General features: G+C 32.6%; 3 protein-coding genes across 10 annotated transcripts in view; 1 reads left to right on the forward strand and 2 right to left on the reverse strand.

The window, feature by feature from the left end:
* Positions 1-8,164, reverse strand: part of LOC125052972 (GATOR complex protein Iml1) — a 29,546-nt gene extending 21,382 nt beyond the window's left edge. For 6 of the 8 annotated variants that reach the window (XM_047654108.1, XM_047654107.1, XM_047654106.1 and 3 more), the window contains exons 1-12: positions 7,805-8,164; positions 7,527-7,664; positions 7,209-7,378; positions 6,612-6,878; positions 6,229-6,371; positions 5,792-5,979; positions 4,973-5,450; positions 4,490-4,629; positions 2,861-3,052; positions 2,065-2,208; positions 859-1,011; positions 9-23 (exon numbers count right to left, since the gene is read on the reverse strand). In XM_047654108.1, the coding sequence (XP_047510064.1) occupies positions 9-23; positions 859-1,011; positions 2,065-2,208; positions 2,861-3,052; positions 4,490-4,629; positions 4,973-5,450; positions 5,792-5,979; positions 6,229-6,371; positions 6,612-6,878; positions 7,209-7,378; positions 7,527-7,664; positions 7,805-7,847 (2,071 nt within the window). In that variant the 5' untranslated portion in view covers positions 7,848-8,164. The remainder of the gene's footprint in view (positions 1-8; positions 24-858; positions 1,012-2,064; positions 2,209-2,860; positions 3,053-4,489; positions 4,630-4,972; positions 5,451-5,791; positions 5,980-6,228; positions 6,372-6,611; positions 6,879-7,208; positions 7,379-7,526; positions 7,665-7,804) is intronic. The other 2 variants (XM_047654103.1, XM_047654104.1) reach the window with 2 other exon arrangements.
* A 53-nt stretch (positions 8,165-8,217) lies between these two features.
* On the forward strand, positions 8,218-12,461 carry LOC125052979 (sugar transporter SWEET1). Its single transcript, XM_047654116.1, has 5 exons — positions 8,218-8,451; positions 8,526-8,603; positions 8,679-8,905; positions 9,111-9,286; positions 10,524-12,461. Exons 1-5 carry the CDS (start codon positions 8,375-8,377, stop codon positions 10,629-10,631), a joined length of 666 nt encoding a protein of 221 aa, XP_047510072.1. The 5' UTR covers positions 8,218-8,374; the 3' UTR covers positions 10,632-12,461.
* A 375-nt stretch (positions 12,462-12,836) lies between these two features.
* Positions 12,837-19,730, reverse strand: LOC125052976. The gene is made up of 5 exons (XM_047654112.1): positions 19,613-19,730; positions 16,338-16,503; positions 15,596-15,854; positions 14,376-14,661; positions 12,837-14,017 (listed from the first exon to the last, which is right to left on the reverse strand). Exons 2-5 carry the CDS (start codon positions 16,495-16,497, stop codon positions 12,857-12,859), a joined length of 1,866 nt encoding a protein of 621 aa, XP_047510068.1. The 5' UTR covers positions 16,498-16,503; positions 19,613-19,730; the 3' UTR covers positions 12,837-12,856.
* Positions 19,731-19,839: the final 109 nt, after the last annotated feature.

Here is a 19,839-nt window from a genome sequence, read left to right on the forward strand (position 1 = left end):
TATCAAACCTATTTCTCGATTTGCTTTGGGCCGCAACGTTCCAAAATGTTCGTCGATATCATGAAACATCAAATGATGATATTAAAAAAAACAAAAAGCCTTCTAAATGGGAAATTAATAAAACTTCTTTAATATGAATTAATTTATTAAAAATTAGGTAATAAATCTAAATGCTGAGGAAAACAGGTGTTCTTATATCTTTCAGATAATTAAAAGAGAATAACAGAGCAAAGCAAACAAAAGAAAATAATTAAAAAAATGGAACTTAAGGATTCATTCACTGAAAAATTATAGAAAAAAAATAGATGAAAAACTACAACCTGTTTTATAGAAAATAAAAACGTAACCATAGTATAAAGTTATTTAAATTAACTTCAATTCATATGGTTAGATGGAAGGAAACGATAAGAGATATCAAAGATGGGAGAAGATAGTGGAACTAATTACGAAGTTATGCAGAAAATAGAGCAGCGTATAAATCTTTTAAAGAAGTTTTATTTTTTCGATAGCGTACGCGTACGTATACGGCAACGTAAACACAAATTATATCAAAAGAAAATATATATTCTGTACATAATAAGACACATTTTCATACTTTTGGATTTTGTCTTATGGATTTAACTATGAAAATGAAATATGGCCTATTAATTAATGTTTTTTTATACGTTGAAATTAATGAATTAAGCGGAGCTTAACACTTTTTAGTATTAAATATTGGTTAAAATTGAGGTTTATCTACATTTAATAAATCTTATTAATAATTTCAAAGAAAATTCTTTAATAAAATAAAAGACTTTGATTATTACATATAATTTGCAGTACTTTAAGAATGCAACTAATAAAATAAATTGAGGTTACCAGTGGTTAAGGCCGGTGTCCACTCCTGTTCGCCCGTAGCACCCCACAATAAGGCCAGTGACGCATTGTTGGTGGTGGGTGTTCCGACTACAGTCCCCAAAACGCTCAACACACCGGACGCACTGATCATTCGCTTACGACTCATCATATTGCCTGAAAGTAAGATAGACCGGTCTCAATAAAACCTCTTTACTAATTAAAAAAAAGTGTGGCGTTATTAGGGGCCGTTCAAGTACGTAAGCACTATAGCCACAGGGGGGTCTTTGATTTTCTTACTTTTGATGACATGAAGGGTTGGGGGGATCTAGATGGTGATTACGTCATCTGTAATTATTTACTTTGTACACACATGGCAACCCACACATTGTCTATGCTTGAAAACGAAATCCATTTTCGAGGATTCCTACAAATAATTAATACGTTTATGAAATCGCTTAGAACTGAATAAAATAGGGAATTACCAACATATATCATAATTGTATATGTAATTTACTTAGTATCCTAGCATAACTTTCTTTTATTTTTTCTGAAAAAAAAAAAATTGATTTTGCTTTCACGACTGTTCCTCGGGGAAAGGATATATTAAGCTGAAAAATGTCAAGACGCGTCGTAAGGGGTAACTAACTAACTAGTTATGTATATGTTTTAAAATATATAGTGTAGTTCATTTCGTGAATTATTTATTTTAGTAATTTTATATGTTAATTGCTAACTATACACTATGTATATTTATATAGTTAGCAATTATATATACTCTGATTTTGCCCGTCCAGAGCACATTTTTCAGTTATGTATGCATTGTTAGTTGTATGCATTTTATTAAGTGCGGTGCTCCACATAATATGTGCTTTACGGAGAGTGATAATTATGTCTCTTTTCATCACAAACAGTAAAAAACGCACAATAAAATTTTTTTTTAAAGGTTTACTAAACCTGGAATTGTTGACTGTAGGCAGTGATGCCAGCCAAAGAATAAAATAAAGTAATTAAAGTTAATTCGATATATTGTTCGTGATATTGATATATTTATTATTTTTGTATTAGGTCACTTGAGTAAGTAAATATTTAGATTTACATTTTGTAGGTAAAACAAAAAAAACGTAGCATTTTTTTATTGCCCTCAAATACGTCAAATTTGTCCTTTTTTCGGTGGAGAACTTTTTTAGTAGCAACACTTATGCAATGCCAGAATTATTACAATCTCACCATCGACCTGGTATACAGAGTGATTATTGTTGATGCCATTATCTTTGGGTCTGTCGTATGTGTCGTGCTCCTCATGCGTCTGCGTGGCCTCACCGGCAGGTCTGGCCTGGTAGTGATGCTGCTGGATCAACACACCCGTTGGACCTGGAAACATCGAAATACTTATTCTAGTTAATCCCAATACTACTTCTTGACCGTCGAAGTAATGACGAAGTAATTTTAATTGGTGCCGCGATTCGAACTCACGACCTCAAGGCTGAGAGTGGCTCAAACCACTAGCTCAACGCTAAAAATACTAAAATAGGGCAAAAAAAAAAAACATCAACTGCTACTCTAAAAACGCGGCCTTTTTTAGAACAGGGAGCAAACGGCTGGAGGCTCACATGATGTTAAGTGATAGCGCCACCCATGGTCAGTTAATGCCAGAAGGTCGCGAGTCCGTGGTCGGCCTTTTTAATTTTTCTATTTTTGTTTTATTCCTTTTTTTTATGTTTAATTCCCACTATCAATGCTTTAATTAGAGAAAGATTCACAAATTTTTGTATTACATTTTTACGTCCTTTTAAATCTTGAGAGTTGCCTGGAAGAGATCGCTTAAGGCCGCCAGTTGCCCTCCTTTTCATTTAATTATGTCAATTGTATTATATTTCTGTATTCAGCACCACAGAACAAATTCGCTCATAGCCTTAGGGCTGATTGCAAATACCCGCAGAAAAAAAAATCTGTATGCAACGCAGTGTTAATAAATAAATAAATGTGAACAAACACAAATATTTATAGATTATTTCAAACAAACCTTTAGGGAATATGTGCGTCCAGCGTCGTCTGTTACTCGTTAGTTTAACAGTGACATGCGAAGGATCGAACGGGTTGATCAAGGCCCTCCCAGTCCTGATCACCGGCTTGTGACCAGTCACTGAGCTACGGGGAGACAGGCGGTTTATGGAAATCGGTGAATCCGTTGTATCGGCACCCTCTGTAAATTTACCTGGAATTGTTTAACCGCTAGATAAATAATATAAAAGAAATCAGTAGCAACCTTTTTAGGGCTGAGCCTCAGATTATAATAATTATAATCTTTATTTTCTTCGCTCACATATACATACAAGGTTACTATGATTAAACTAAGATGATAACATTTGGAAGTGTATCTGAGAGACTGGTCTCTGTAACAGGAGACCTGAGTGACAGATAACCATCCTCTCCACCACCGGACCGGAACACGTACAATCATGTCATTGTCATAAGTTACAATAGAAGAAAATAAGTATTAAGTGCTAAAGAAAACATTGCAAACGGAGTCTTAAAAATAAATTTGGTGTGTATTTGTGTGTGTGTGTATGTGTGTGTCTCTCTCTCTCTAAGTGTGTGTATGCGTGCGTGGGTGTGTGTATATGTGTGGGGGAGTGGGTGTGTTACAGAATAACAGTTATTAGATCTTCTGTTTCATTTTTCAATGTAATAGGCAAGTAGGTGATCAGTCTTCTGTGCGAGACTTACGCCGTCGACTTTTTGGATCTATTGGGTTTCCTCGCGATGTTTTCCTTCACCGTTCGAGAGAATGTTAAATGCGCACATAGAAAGAAAGTCCGACGCTTTGGGTCCGAAAGAGTCAGACGCTAATGCCACTAATGTGTAATATTTTTATTATTTTTAAATTTACATTCATCGAAATTGTCATGTACTTTAGATTAAATAGATTGTAAGATACTTAATTAAATAAATAAAAGTAAATGGAAAGGACCAGATTGAGCATCATCTGTTTCCGAGAAATTTATGGACAAACATACACACGTGCTTTAAGCCTAACTTTTTTTATAAATTGTCTCTGCATCATTTTACATTACGATCTAGCCTAACATAAGACTAATCTAAATAAGGATATTTAAGATAAGAAAGTGTTCAATAACACTCTCCATTAAAAGGAAGACACTCGCTTGTATTCTATTTTTTCACTAAACACTGTTTAGCACTTAAGACTAACGTGCTTAAGCCTTAAGCTAACATTACGTACAGGGCAAAGATTTTTTATAAAATAGATAGCTAACATTACGTATAGGGCAAATTTTTAATAAAATAGATAGTTCACATTACGTACAGGTAATTTTTTTAATGAAATAGATAGCTAACATTACGTACAGGTAAATTTTTTAATAAAATAGATAGCTAAAATTACGTACAAGATAAACTTTTGAATAAAATAGATAGCTAACATTACGTACAGGGCAAAGTTTTTTTTTATAAAATAGAAAGCTAACATTACGTGCAGGGTAAACTTTTTCATAAAATAGATAGCTAACATTACGTACAGGGCAAACTTTAAATAAAATAGATAGCTAACATTAGGTAGGTACATTTTTTAATAAAATAGATAGCTTACATTAAGTACAGGGCAAAGTTTTTAATAAAACAGAAATACCCTTACCAATACTTAAATCCACGGAACTGTGGTGTATGTCTGGATCGGACATTTTCCTCTGATGCATGATGGAGGAAGGTGGACTCTTCCTATTCATTTCGAGACCTGCCATCGAAGTTTTCTTTGTTCGGGCCACTCTTTGAACACTGAAATTATGATTCACTCATTTTTGTTCTTTAATTATTATATTAAATAAAGTTAAATACTTATATTCCTTTGTTCTATTTTAGTCATATGGAAGGGAACGTTAACAAATCGTTTTTTTTTATTAATCTCAATGGAGTTGCTGAAAATGTCCACCGAGTTATATTTTATCATCAGTTTAGATAATAATTTTTATATGTATCACATACTTGAGAATTTTAAAATTACACAAAATTACAAACACTTATATAATAACACATAAATAATATATGTACATAAGGAATGCAATGAATGCAAAATCTGAATATTGACGACCTGGAAACCAAGAAACGTCTAAAAACTTACCACGTGCTATGAGCTGGCGGTAATTGAAACACTTGGGCGTCGTACGCGTCATAATCAAATATCGAATTGTGCATATATTCATCCTCCTTCAACAGCTTCCCTTTGCATTCGTCTTCGTACATTTTCTTCAACGGCTCTTGACTTTTCCGAGGTGGCAACTTTATTCTCGGTATAAAATTCGAGTAGGCAACCTTTTTGTTTGTCGAATAGAACGACAGGTTGATCCAATGCGGCATAGAGTAATCGTCTATGGAATTCAGATTGCTATCTTTGTTGTGGAACTTTAGGAGCGGGACCGCGTGTAACGGTTGCTCCCCGACACAGACTAAATCGCTTCCCACTCCGTTGTCTATGATTCTTTGTTTTGTGACATTTGTCAACTCTCTGTCAACTTCAAAGACGCCTACGCCGGGTGTAATGACGACGCTTAGCTGTCCGGTTCTGTCAAAACATCTGTCTAGGTAATGCTTCTCGAATACTGTAATGCAAAGCGATTATCAAAATAATGTAACCAAAGTTATATAGGTCTATCCCTTATCCTGGTCTGGTCTAAATGGTCTTTCATTCAAACCATAAAGTAGTAAACAACAATATAAAACTGATGTAGAAATTTCTTTGTATTAATTTAGCAGCAAAACACAAAAATTATTGATATTTTTTATCGTTAAAATCGACATGAATTGTTTTTTTTTTCACGAAACTCACTAGAGTCCAATAGTTCTAGTTTAAAAAAAAAACTTCTAAATAAGTTTTTAATAAAAACATATCACTCAAATAAGTTATGCCAGTAAATTATAAGCTTTCATTATTATTTCATACCATTTAAACTCATATTGAGCACTTCGAGAAAGTTTCCTTGGGCTGCCGTAGAGTTGATAGCAGTTGGTATCTCCATATTGGGGCGTTCATGATATTGGAGGACAATCTTTTGGTAATCTGTGAACAGCCTCCTCAATTGCAAAAGTACGTTAGACCAATCTTCATACCTTTCGTTTTGGACTGCCACCCTAAAAAAACATAATTTTTTTATAAATTTTAAGAACTGGAACAATTTTCGTATATGTGAACTCTATTATTAAATGATTTCTGCTGGCAGTTTTTTTTAAATTTATCAAATACGGTAATATTGCAAATCCTCCTTGGGTTTAGTCGGTTAATAACTTATTTTAAAATTTATATTATTAATAAAAATAAATACTATACTTCTAGTAACCATGTAGGATATGTAGACATTAAATTAATATTTGTGTGTTTACCTATAGAAGTCCTCATAGAACCTCCCTCGATAGTCTTGTTGAAGGCATTCTTTCATATGTTGTGGAAACTCTTCTAATGATTTGGCTTTATAAAATGTTCTTGAGAATAAAACTATTGTGACTTCATGATTACTTCCGTTTTTCTAAAATAAAATGGCAGGTAAACAAACAAATTAAATTCAAATAAATATTGTTGACAAAAATGAGGGTAGGCTTGTTGATTGAATCTACCCACCGAGTGTAGTCATGACTATGATAACATGTTAAAATTATTAAGACATTGTAAACCATTAGAAAACAATAATTGTTTCAAGCTGAGTAGTGCAAGAGGCACATAACATTAGGACAGTCCAGGTAATATTTTAAGTGCATAAAATACATACCTTCCACTTAGCAAATAGATCAGCAAGGAATCCATTTACAGCTTTTTCAAAGTATAAGTCACCATGTATATCAAAGTCCCACATTTCTGACGACATTTGTATAAAAAGATAAACCATGGATGTTGACGATCTGAATACTATCTTTGTGTCTTCAGTTATAACGCCACATGCAACTCTGTCGCCTTGTGACCACATTTCATATACCTGACAGCGTATGGCACCTCCACAGTATTCTATCTTTTTATTAAGGTATACACAAGTGCCTACCTAGATGCACAAGCATTTATCAATGTTAAAATTTAGGATTACGGTGTAACAAAAAAAAATACTTTTCATTTATTGCCCAAAATGTATAAATAATGTAACATTACCTATCTTACAATATGGTAAGTGCCAAAAACTTCTAATAAGTCATATATTGCTTAGTTTTATGAAGTATACATATTTTAATAGATTTAAATATTATTAAGACAAACTGTCTAATTAAATATACTTTAATGTATATTTTACCTTTGTTAATATAAATATAGACCACATTTAGAACATTATATATAAGGAACAAATGGTTTATAACAAGAATAAATTGTATATACTCACTAAATGATTCTTTAGTCTCCACATTTCCGAACGACCCATATACTGATCCTTGAATGTAAGTTCCACTGAGTCCAATGCAACATCAGCTACATTGACAATATTAACATAAACATCAGCAAATGTTCGTAATTGAAATGTTATTGCAATACTCTGTTCCACACTGATAGTGTCTAGAATTAATAAAAGTATGATTGTTAAAATCATATTAGCTTAATAAAATACTTATGCACACAGCATTGTATCAGTTAGAACATATCCAATTACATATTAAGTTATTTTTTTAATAAATTTTAAAATTTGAAGGCATTAAATACTTACCTCTACCTCTTCCTGGTGCATCAACTTTAGACACTTGAAGTAACAATCTTGGATAATCATTTTCAGGATGGTATATTTCCACGACATCTTTTTCTTTTATTCCAGGATAATCTTTTATATTGATAATCAGTTCTTCAGCTAAAATAATTCAGATTAGATGATGTGATAAATTAAATTTTAAATTTGTATGATGATTTTTCCCATAAAATATTTGGTTGAGAGAAATAATATAATATGCAATATTGGCGATAGGTATATATAAGTAACTAACTACTTACTACTAAAGCTGGGTTGATGAACTATAAGCTTGAATGATTTCATTGTGTATGCGATTTGAAAAGGCCTTATTGAGATAATCCTTATTTTTAATGATTAACAGTATTGCAGGAATGGCTTAATGCTAAATTCATCGTAAAGGTAAATATACAACATTACAACCGAGATAACAACAATATTTACTCAATAATTTCTTTATCACAACTATTTACATATCATTTTTTGGTACTCCTATAAATCATTGTAGGTTTTACGTGGTATTGAACTATTTCTATTGCATTAATAACAATTATTAATAATATATAATAATAATTTGAGCAAAATCTGCGTTCAATTCATTTATCACTATTTACATGACAATTCAACACAACACTGGCTAATCATCATGCTTGAGTCAAAATGACAGTGACAGACAATGTCATTATTCAAGTCAACGCAACGAATAAAAATATTTTGCTCATTCAAAAGTTATAAATCGAGCATGAAGTCGTCAGTCTTTTTTAAGATCAATGAAATGAATTTTATTAATGAAAAGGCACAATTTTAAAACGAAGTGCTAATGGAATGTAGCAATGTATTTATACGACATAAAAGAATTGGTAGAATGTCTTGCCGTTGTCACTACGATTATTCAGTTCCTATCGGGCACGTAAGTTCAGATTCAAAGTTTTATTAGGGATCTTCTGTTTCAAATTATATCCTGAATAAGAACTCTTCTTTCAGGTTAGTTTGCAAGCAATATGTTTCTAATCGTACGACTGGTGAAGCTTCACCCTTGCCTTTTACCTGTGGATTTTTTTCGTAAGTTATCCCACGCCAAACCCACGTCATTATTAATTAAAACTTATCCTAAACTCTAATATTTATTATTTCCAGCTGTAGCATATGGCTCCTTTATGGATTGACGAAGGAAGATGGGAATATGATTTTAGTCAATGTGGTTGGTGTAGTCTTCATGGTTGCATATACAATAGTATTTTATTTATATACATTTAAGAAAAGTGTGGTATTGAGACAGGCATATATAACAGTTGGTTGCTGTATGTTTATGATTTGGTATGTTAATATTGAAGAGGATAATGAAGTTCTTCTAAATCGTCTTGGTAAGTTTTCATACAGATGTTTTGTTATTCATAATTTTTAAACATTATCAAGTGAAAAGGAATGAGATTTTATAAAGTACAGTATATTTCTTAATGTAGTGTTTAATTCTTTTTTTAACAATGATTAGTCATAATTATTTTATTAATTAACATATAAATTTATTATTAATACCTATACTTTATTGTGATAATAATACATTTTTAGGACTCTTAGCATGCAGCCTCACATTACTGACTGTTGCTTCGCCAATGAGCAAACTGCTTTATGTTATAAGAACTAGAAGCACTGAATGTCTACCGTTTCCTATCATTCTTATGTCATTTATTGTTATGTCATTATGGTTCTTTTATGGTTTAATTGAAGAGGATATGTATCTTACTGTAAGTACACTGTTATATATTCTAGGTTTTATTACAAACACAAATATAAGTTAGTTTTTATAGAACAAAATATAACTGTACTACATAATATGGCAGTTAGATTAACTGCTTTGTTAAGTACCTACCTACAAGTTTGACATAAATATGAAAGTAAACACACAACAATATACTTCAATTAACGTCTTCCCAAAAGCAGTAAAAAAAGTTACTCAAAGCCCAAAAAAATATATTTCTAGAACTCTGTATTATGAATAAATTTTTTGCCTTGGAACATGTTCCAAGTAGGGATCATCACATCTTACAAAGGATTATTACAGCATCACTAGATTACAGCTCAGATTTTGTTTTTGCAAGTTCATTCCCAGCATTTATAAAAAAAATTGGTGGCTGTTTTTCCGCCGTTATTTGCTGAAAGGTCAGATTTTTAATTCTAATATAGATATAATCTTGCGGTGATATGTATTCTAAGGTCTGTTTCTTTCACCGCGCACATATTCGTAGAAAGAGAAACATTGATCCACAACATCGAATTAAATGTTTAACTACTAAGGCCGACACTGCAAAAACCTTTTAAATCAGAATTACAAATGATTAAATATTGAATAATTTTTGCTCCAACTAAAAATTTGCATATTTTATGGGCATGCTTTTCGATTTCAAAAACAATACTTGCAGTAATGAATTATTATCTTTACGGTAATGACCATTACAATTACACTCACGGTCATAAGAGTAATGGACTCAGTGAATTAGATAGAAATATTTTGTAATTGCAAATTATTAATTGCTTACTTGTGCGTTCAAAGTTCAAACCCCGATGGTGCATCAATGGATATTTCTTTGTATGTGCGCAATTAACACTTGTTTGCTTAGAAAACATCGTGAGGAAACCGGCATCTCTTCTGTTTTTGACCCTCACATAAATAAACTCATTTTATTCCTGCCTCAAAGGCCGGCAACGCACCCTCTAAAAATGGGTGACCATGGGCTGAATACTGCCCTTTTTTAAAAATAATTTTAATACATGTGTCTTTATTAAGACATCATGGAACATTACGATCTAGGCTAACTTAAGTCTAATAAGTAATTTAAGTCTAACCTAATTTACTAATAAAGATATTTAACATAAGAAAGTGTCCAATAACACTACTTATAGTCTATTAAAGCGAAGACACTCTGTTTTTGTGTTCTATTTTTTCACTTACCAATAAAAAAATAATTATAAATATTCTTACAGATACCCAACTTTATTGGCGCGTCACTGGCGCTTGCGCAGCTGTCTCTGTTCGTAATATATCCAAGTAAACCCACATCCCCACTTTTAGTTAAGTCGTTATTAGCGTAAGGATTATGACATATTTTTTTTACATCAGGTATTAAAGAAACAAATTGGTAACGATAATTAAATAATACAATTGGATGTAATTCAAAATTTGAAATAAACGTTCAAATATTTTTGTAGAATTAATATAATTTATTTAGAACAATACTGACATTCACGACAAGTATTGTATAGGTTTGTTAATAAATTATATTTTATTGATCTCCCGTGAGTGAGAACGCACAATAGTTTTATGTAATATTTATTCAGGTGGTTTGATTTTCCTTATATTCCCGCCCTCGAAACTGACTGTGTATAATTCGGAAATCACTATTGTTTATGCGCAGGAGCAATTAACGTTATAAAGGCGAGCAAAGTTTTGATGAGTTAGAGAGATTATAAAGTTATTAGTTTTATTTAATTTGAATGTTATATGCTATCAATCAACACATGGTGTCAATTATCTAAAGCTACTTTCACTAAATAATTTAAAACTCAAACACAAAATAACTTCGCTCATATAGGTAACTAAGTACACTCTTATGAACGTCAACATAATGTTTAATTAATTCTAAATTTCCATTTACTACCAGTTCGCAAGTCAAGATCGTAGAGCGGGCAAGAAAATCTCCGCCACTATTTTTAACCGCTAAGTTTCGTGTCATACAAATTGTTTTAACTGGAGCAAATCAATCACAAGGATTAGAATAATTTAAATAATCGTCAAATTTATAAAAAGCTTTATTGATTAATTTACGTTTAACGAGTGTTATGAATTTATTCAGTGATAATTCTCTGATTTCGCTTGGGAGTGTTGTAAAAACGAATACAATTTCCATATAAGGAGTGGTTTATCTTCTGGAGCCTGGTTGGTTGTACGCTTAGATAAGTTATATTTCAAGTATTATACTGGTGAAAGTCACCATTTGTTTTAAAATTGTTTATATTTTTTTGTACATAAAACTAGGCCTCAAGAATATATTGACCAGATAGTGTCATGTTTAATTCCTTAAACTTATTCCGTACCGACACCCTTGGGGAAACACAATAAATACCCCGAACAACCGGCTTAAAAATTTAAAGCTCCGATTTTCTTTTTCCTTCGCAGTACAGTTATCCGAGGCCCACTGAACGGCAGTTCTGGAAGCCTAAATTTATAATTGATATCGTTACAAAGTTAGTTTATAATTATAAACTAACTTTGTAACTACTTACAGTTTCATGTAAAATTATTCAAATCTCTCACTCTACCAGTACATTAGTGCCTAGAAACACACCTATGTAATGTAAAGTATATAATGTACTAGTAATTAATTATGTGTATGATTTTATATATAAAAAAAATTGACTTTGTGTGATAAAGTGTGTCGCACTATTTAAATGAAACAAGTGTGTATAAGCTTATTACCATGAGTGTCAGTATTATATATCATAGTTACCGTGCCTTTTATGTTTGTATTACATTTTTTTAATATTAAAATGTCCTTAAAATTCCTGGGACTTGGAGTCGACTTAGGTAAATATGACTCCCGTAACACTTTTGATAAACGGTAGTTATACTTGGCGATACTTTAGACCTTATTATAAAAATAGGGTATTTGAGCTTTATGGCGTAACCGCCGAAAACGCTGCATACAACGCTAAAAATATTAATTTGGTGCAGACGTTTTTTCCAGCGTTTTAACCTATACTATAAACTCATGGTTTGGCTGGATGTTGAGAGAAAATATGTTTATTGTATTTTATTGATTAAACCATATTTCCCCAGTTTAACAATTATTTACAGGTTGAGATAACCCGTGATGGCATAGAACATACGTCGGGACAGTTTTATTATATAAAATTGTAAATCCACTAAAGTGTTTTTTTTAATGTGCTCCTACATTATATTAAGATCGAATTGTTGCTACATATTAAAATTAAAACCATACTTTTTTTTTTTAAAGGAATCTCGCTGTTGGCCTTAAGGGCCTTTACAGCTCAGCTCAGGCTGTTTTGGCGAGCGTAGCTCGGCCTGATCATCGTAGCTCGCCCTGATAAACCATACTCAGAGTCGACCGTTAATGTATACCTAAAGCTACAGTGCAACCATTTAAATAATGATGCTTCTTTAAATCTTTTAACTTGATCTAAGTATCCTTAGTTTTAATGGTCGACTCTGAAGTACGGACAACAAATTATATAGGTGTTTATATTAAATTTAAGAGTCAGTAGAGTATAAAAAATAAGTCAAATAATCTCTCTTTTATTTAGCAAAGTTTAACGCAAATACAATAGGCGCGATGTACGGGATTCAACACACAATTGCCTCTTGTATTATACACGGATATCGTCTGTGTTGTGTCCAATACAGTAAAGTTATCTCCCCTTTGTTCGACACTAGCTTCGTACGACACATCACCTGGGGTCATTTTAAACGCGAGAACAAAAATGGTCGCATTTAAAGTGTTGTAAGTATGGGCACGTAATAATTTATTCAATTCGAGATTTGCACATTGCATACACTTTGTTGTTTCGATTTTTTTAATAATATCATCTAAATCGTGTATGGCTGCGTCTATTGCGTTTTTGGTAGCGACGTGGTTAGTTGCTTTCGTCAAGGGATGGCAACTACACCATTTCTCGTGGACGTGCGCATCTGAACACGTTCTATTCGGAGATAATTCGTTGATAATACTGATGCAGTTCGGACATGCGATGGAGTTTTGCTCAGTGTTATTACCTATTTCTAGAATACTCAATAAGGTAACATATATATCGTATGGGGTGACTAGTCTGCTCTGATTTACAAGTAAATTTTTAAACATTTCGTATTTTCTCCTAAAATCATATGGCACCCATAAATATAGCATTGGAAGACGTTCTTCATAATAAGATTCGTATGGCACTCTCATTTCGCCATATCGCAATCCGTGATCGCTTAAAAATAAAATAAAAGTATTATTTAATATACCATTTGTATGAAAGTTCTCAAAAAACTTTGCTAGATCCGAATCGATGAGTTCAGGTACATTATTTAAATTATGACTAAAGGAATTAAACCAAAACATTCCGAAGAATTTGTCGTTTTTATACGTATTCGTAAAATCTAGTGCGTAATCTAACAAATGGTTGGCGGATGGTCTTTTCTTTGTACAAACAAGGTTTCCAATTGAATTTTCGCCCGTAAGGAAGAATGGCCTCATGTAATGATCGGTAGGAGCGTTTTTAAACCCGTCATATCTCGTAAATGTGTCTGGGAGACGCAAGAAATCCTCCCCACTAGCAGTGTAATATCCGGCCTTCTTAAAATAACTCCACAACATTATATCATTGCATTGATCCAAGCTCTTGTGACACTCCGCGTGTACTTGTGACAGGTTCCTTCCTGTCAATAAGGCCATCACGTTGGGAAATGTGTTGTACCCGACCTGGAATATTAGTAACTTGTGTATTTTTCCTCATACAAAGCATTAAGAAATGGGTATAATACAAACAGTACTAAAAAAGCTATTGTTGAATGTGCGTTGATAGCTTTCGCTAACAACAAAAAGTTTGTGAAGTAAATTGTTGCATCGTGCATAATACGCTGACCTAGTCCACACGATGATACTAGACGTCATTGATTTTCAAAATCATTTTTAACTTTCCATAAATAACGACAGAAATTCCAATTATATAATTACGAGTATAAAAACTAGGACATATCTCATGTATTATAACAACTTATCAAATCGATAAACCATCGTTATCAAAATGTTTTTTTTTTGTTATGATTAAATTTCTTACTTTCTGATATGCCCGAAAGTCCAGCCAGTGATGATTTCGTAAAAATTGCGCTGTTTTTGGCATACTACTGATTAAACGCGCTCTTGACATCGTGTCCATTCCTAGAATTAGCACGTTCCATGGTGTTTCTTGATTTAAATCGTCATATTTCTTGGTTTTTAATTTTTTTACAAATATATAAGCATCTTCATAAACTACTTTTAATTTTGTAGCACATTTTACTACGATCATTTCTTCTAATAGCTCTATTTTTGTTTGATTTTTAAATGGCACGCAAGATGAATATCTGTGAATGATATACAGTAGATTTAATATAGTTCTTAGCATCGCTTAGTTTTCAACTTATTCCAAAACAAAGTGCTCAGGGGAATAGTCAATGCTCCCTGGTATATTCGCAATAAAGACCTCTATCGGGACCGAAATGTATAGGTCAGGACGTCGCCACAATTATAAAAAGACTGCTGGAGCCCACGAACAGAGGTCATCCACCATCACGTGAATGTCGAGGCTATTCACCTTCTTGACACCACGGGCGGAGTGAGAAGATTGAAAAGGACAAATCCATTTGAATATGTGAATTAGTGTTAGCGCACGCTAGTCTTAAGTGAATTAAAAGAAAACAAGAACAGAGTGTTTTCCCTTTAATAGAAACTGGACACTTTCTTATGTTAAATAATATCCTTATTAGTAAATTTGGTTAGACTTAAATTACTTATTAGTAATTATATATATTATATAATTGTATTATGTAAGTCTGGCTAGATCGTATTGTTCCATAATCTCTCATTAAAGTCACATATATTTAAAAAAAATATTTCTTATAATTGTACATATAAGATTAAATAATTATAAAAGTTCTTGGAGGGTTTAATCCTAAAATGAAAGGTTTCTATTGGTATTAAAATCTTTGTAAATATTTAGTCGCACCTATATTTATGGGTTACAACGGCGTTCAGGCGTAACAGATAGAACGTCTTGCCGCAAATACCGTCCGTCAACAAACAAACAAATTTTTAAATTAAAGAACCTCTCTACATAGTACCATTTCATGTAAGCGATCACGCAGATCTGTGGTCGAGAAGCTAGGCAGCAGGGTGTCAAATCTCCACTTTCCCAAAAAGGGGCTTTATTTGCTCAAAAGGCTTGGCATCTCCCGCCGGGCCCTACGAATTTCAGTCAATTTACGCAAAATCATAATGAATTATCCTATGTAAACAAACCTTATTTTTCTCTGATCCGTGATGCCTTCAACAACCTCAGGTGTAACAAATTGATAGCAACAATTGTAATCGTTTCCTTTACTGTATTCGTTAATTGTTTCATCAATATTGATAAATAAATATTCTTCAGAAATTTTCTCAATGAACACAGCTCTCGTTCCGCAAAAATGTTTAATTATTTTTGCTTCTCGGAATTTCAAAGTTTTTCCGTAATTTGGTATGTAACATCCTGGTGTTTTTATTAAATAATCTTCTGTACCTGAAAATATAATTATACAGTATTGTCGTCTCCATTTTATTGGCTAACAATATTGAAACATATATACATATGTCGCGTGTATATGCATACAAAAAGTTTAGCTATTCAGTTAGGACGGAAACTAAAATATGTATTAATATGCTATCAATAAATGTCAAAGAGTATCTATTTATTAGTAGTAAGTAGTATTGAATCCAAATCCAATCAAACCTAGTAACCACGACGATACAAGCTACCAATACTCAAGTCAGAATTTTGTTACGTTAATTAGACGGAAAAAACTAAATTAGTTATTTGGAGTTTTTTTTTATAGAACAAGTGCGCAAGGCGGGCAGGAGGCTCACCTGATGTTAAGTTATACCACCGCCTATGGACACTGAATGCCAGAGGGCTCGCGAATGCGTTGCCGGCCTTTTTTAGTGCGTGAACTAACTGCCTTAAAAGCAGAATAGCGTAACAATAAATTATATTTCTTGAACATACCATTATATGTTAAAATCTCTTCAAAACTTAAATCTTTATTGGCGCTGATTACAATTTCTATTCTTGGCTTAATAACTGCACATATTGTATCATAATAGTATAGTGAAAATGTGATCCATGATGCTATCACAAAAACACAGGAAATTCTTCGTACGTTCATCGCAATCTGAAACAATAGTTACCAAATTTTTATTAAAATAAATAATCAAAAAAATATAAATAGAAGTTAAAAATAAAAAATATAAAAATTCCCAGTAGACTATTTGGGATTGAACAATCTGGCATATGTCTGTGACATTCAATTTAAAGCCCAAAATGTCACAACCAAAAATTCTGACATAAAAAACCTACTGGCAATAATCTGCGTAGAGAAATATAGAGAAAGCTGCAAAGAAAAAATGCTGAAACCAAGGTCAATTGTGTATTTAACCATGCCACAGGAATTAATTTATTACCATAAAGTATTACGATGACAAAATGATTTCAGGACGCGGTCATATAAAATTCGTCATATAATTTTCAGTTCCGTAATTTTGTTTCTTTACACTAACGGATAGTTTAAACTACAAAAACTTTGGAGTGTAGTAAAAATACGTCCGATTCTAGCTCGGGCCAGCTTTACGGAGCTACGACCGCTTACGTGCCCCGATGACTTCTTTTGTGACATGACGGTCTAGCAGAACAACATTTATCAAGTAGAAAAGAGTCATACATTTTGGAAAAACCTTGCTCAGTTTCTTTGCGATTTCTTGTCAGACCTTTAAGGCTCTGCATGTAAGCATTTTTATTTTTATATAGAGGGCGAACGGGCAGGGAGGTCATCTGATGTTAAGTGATATCGCGTTGCCGGCCTATTAAGAATTGGTACGCTCTGTTCTTGAAGGACCCTAAGTGGAATTGGTTTGGAAATACTTCAATGGCAGGTTCTACATAGTGGTGGTACGCGGCAAAAACTACCAGTTGTGGAACGACGGACGTCGAGGTGATACGGGGAAGCATTCAAGAACATTCTTTAATACAACTGTGACTGTACCCGAGTTCTAAACACAAACAATGAGTAACTTTATATAGGTATGTATTTGACATGAAAAATAACATTATCATTACAGTGGAAACGTTTTATTGCGTTATCCATTATATTAACGTGTCCGGATGCAACTAGCGATAGATATGTAGGTAAGTGCTCTAGTTCGAATAGAATAACATTTTTGTATTGTGTTTCCTGCATATGACTGTTTCATATGTTATGTTTGCCTAGTATATCTATGATCGTATCGTATCTTATACGTACAATTTATTATTGCAATTTTATAGAACAAACAGGGACAGGGACAAACCAGCTTGGGGCTCACCTGACGTTAAATGATACATGGACACTCTCAATAACAAAGGGCTTGCGGGTGCGTTGCCGGCCTTTTAAGAATTATGCATAATGCTTCTTCTGCTGTGAAGTGTCGAACGAATATTTGTTTGAGATTGGAGGGTGTACACGGATGATGATTGGGATCACCTTGGGATCGGTACAAAAATTCAAAATTGACGTGGGGCTCGCAATTTCTATAGCTATTTATGGACTCACAGTATTAATATATTATATTATATATGTAGGTTCTATTTTTTTTATATAACATTTGGCTCTGCACTTCTCGCACTCGTCATTTTCTTTTTTTAGTTTTTCTCTTTAACTAGGGTTGCCTGGAAGAGATCGCTTTAATTAGCGATAAGGCCGCCCGTTGCATCCCTTCTAATTTTTATGTATTGTGTTATTTGTGATTCTTTTATTTTTATTGCAACGAAGTGTAAATAAATAAATAAATAATACTATTAATTTACCGAAACTGATCTAAGAGACATGTAGAAATTTGTTTTCCCTGTATTATGTTCGGTACATTTTATCTTTTCTAAGTAATTGTTTGTAGGTGTATCTGCGAAGTATTTTCCGTGAAAAATAAACATTATCTATGGCCTTCATTTGTATGTCGGTGGTAATACGTATTATATTGTTTGACGCTTTTACAACCTTGAATGGGCAACATAGGTAAAATATACTGCAATGGTTCTATTTGTATTTAATATATAGTGCAGTGTAGTTATCTATTTTAGTTAAAGTCAGTTTTTTAGTCTGTTTATGGGTAAACTCCAGGGTAAACTGCGTGTTGGTCGAAGGAATAAATCATGGCTTTGCAATGTTAGGGAATGTATGGGTATTGGGACTGCAGAATAGTTAAGCAGTATTAAACAGTCGAGATTTAGATATACCAGTGATCTGAAGGGCCTTTTAAAGTCTGGGCCTCAGATTTGTGTATCAGTATTCTGTTTGTATTCTAATAGGTGATTCCTTCTGTGCAGTCTTTTCAGATCTAAGACATGATTTCCTCACGATGTTTTCGTTCACCGTACGAGTGAGTATTAAATGCAGAATCAAATCAAAATCATTTATTCATATAGGTAACACAATGTCCACCTATGAAGGTGAAAAAAGAAATATTAAATGCTTTTAATTTTACATTTACTGATTCTGAAAGACGGAAAGTCCATTGGTGCACAGCCGGATCGAACCTACGACCTCGTGTATGAGGCTTGCACGCTGAAGCCAACACTACTTGGTCTTATTCCTAACAACATGTTTGTCTGTATGATTATACAACAAAAAGTAACGAACGAATTTTTGTACAGTGTTTCATTAATAGTGTTATTTCTGAAGAATGCTCATGATACGTGGTTTTATATGACGTGTAGTATATTGTTAAATATGACGTAAATATGCATAACAGATATGCACAACTCCAGCAGCAGGCAGCTTGCAACTTTTTTTTTTTAATTCGTGTTTATTTACTTACTTTCTTTCAAATCAATTGTTACATACTCGCTTATGTAACAGCTTAGAACATACTCTACTAATATATAATAATACACTTTCATTGTAAATAAAACATTTTGTATTTTGTTTATATAGCGCGGGACTTACCTATACTATGACTAAGCAAAAAAAGTAATTTTTTGTTCTTGGAACAAAATTTTTAAGGAAATCTATTATAGGAAATTGTATGTATTTCGTATTTTGTAAGTCATAAAATATTACTAATTATTTCAAAATAATTGGTTTTCAATAGTAATTAGATATTCAGGAAACTTCTTTAAGCCTTCAAATTTTTTTAAAAATAAATAATGGAAATTTGGTAAAATAATGATAGTATTTCTAATAAATAATAATATACTATAAAATATTACAAAATACTGCATATATATTAGTAATTTAATTAGATAATTCTTACCTTTCATTTTAATTATCCACCACAGATAAAGAGCACTTCAAACTGTAATTCACGAATGCAATTTTGCTAAAAGTCCGATTCATATCATCCACACTGACCGACTGAATAGTAACTGATAAATATGTACACACGATTCTACAACCATTTTTTTACTCATTTCGAGGTGAGGTCACACTAATTAAAAAGAACTCAAAAATTCTTAAGCAAAGAGAAATTAAAGGGTCTAA

The sequence above is a fragment of the Pieris napi genome, chromosome 10, assembly GCF_905475465.1.
Source record: "Pieris napi chromosome 10, ilPieNapi1.2, whole genome shotgun sequence".
Lineage (NCBI taxonomy): Eukaryota > Metazoa > Arthropoda > Insecta > Lepidoptera > Pieridae > Pieris > Pieris napi.

Coding starts and splice junctions, on each gene's coding strand:
- LOC125052979 (XM_047654116.1), top strand. CDS start 8,375: ATGTATTTATACGACATAAAAGAATTGGTAGAATGTCTTGCCGTTGTC. Junction 8,452..8,525: donor ATTCAGTTCCTATCGGGCAC/GTAAGTTCAGAT, acceptor CTCTTCTTTCAG/GTTAGTTTGCAAGCAATATG. Junction 8,604..8,678: donor TTTACCTGTGGATTTTTTTC/GTAAGTTATCCC, acceptor TATTATTTCCAG/CTGTAGCATATGGCTCCTTT.
- LOC125052976 (XM_047654112.1), bottom strand. CDS start 16,497: ATGAACGTACGAAGAATTTCCTGTGTTTTTGTGATAGCATCATGGATC. Junction 14,662..15,595: donor ACGGATCAGAGAAAAATAAG/GTTTGTTTACAT, acceptor TATCATTCACAG/ATATTCATCTTGCGTGCCAT. Junction 14,018..14,375: donor ACTTTCGGGCATATCAGAAA/GTAAGAAATTTA, acceptor CTAATATTCCAG/GTCGGGTACAACACATTTCC.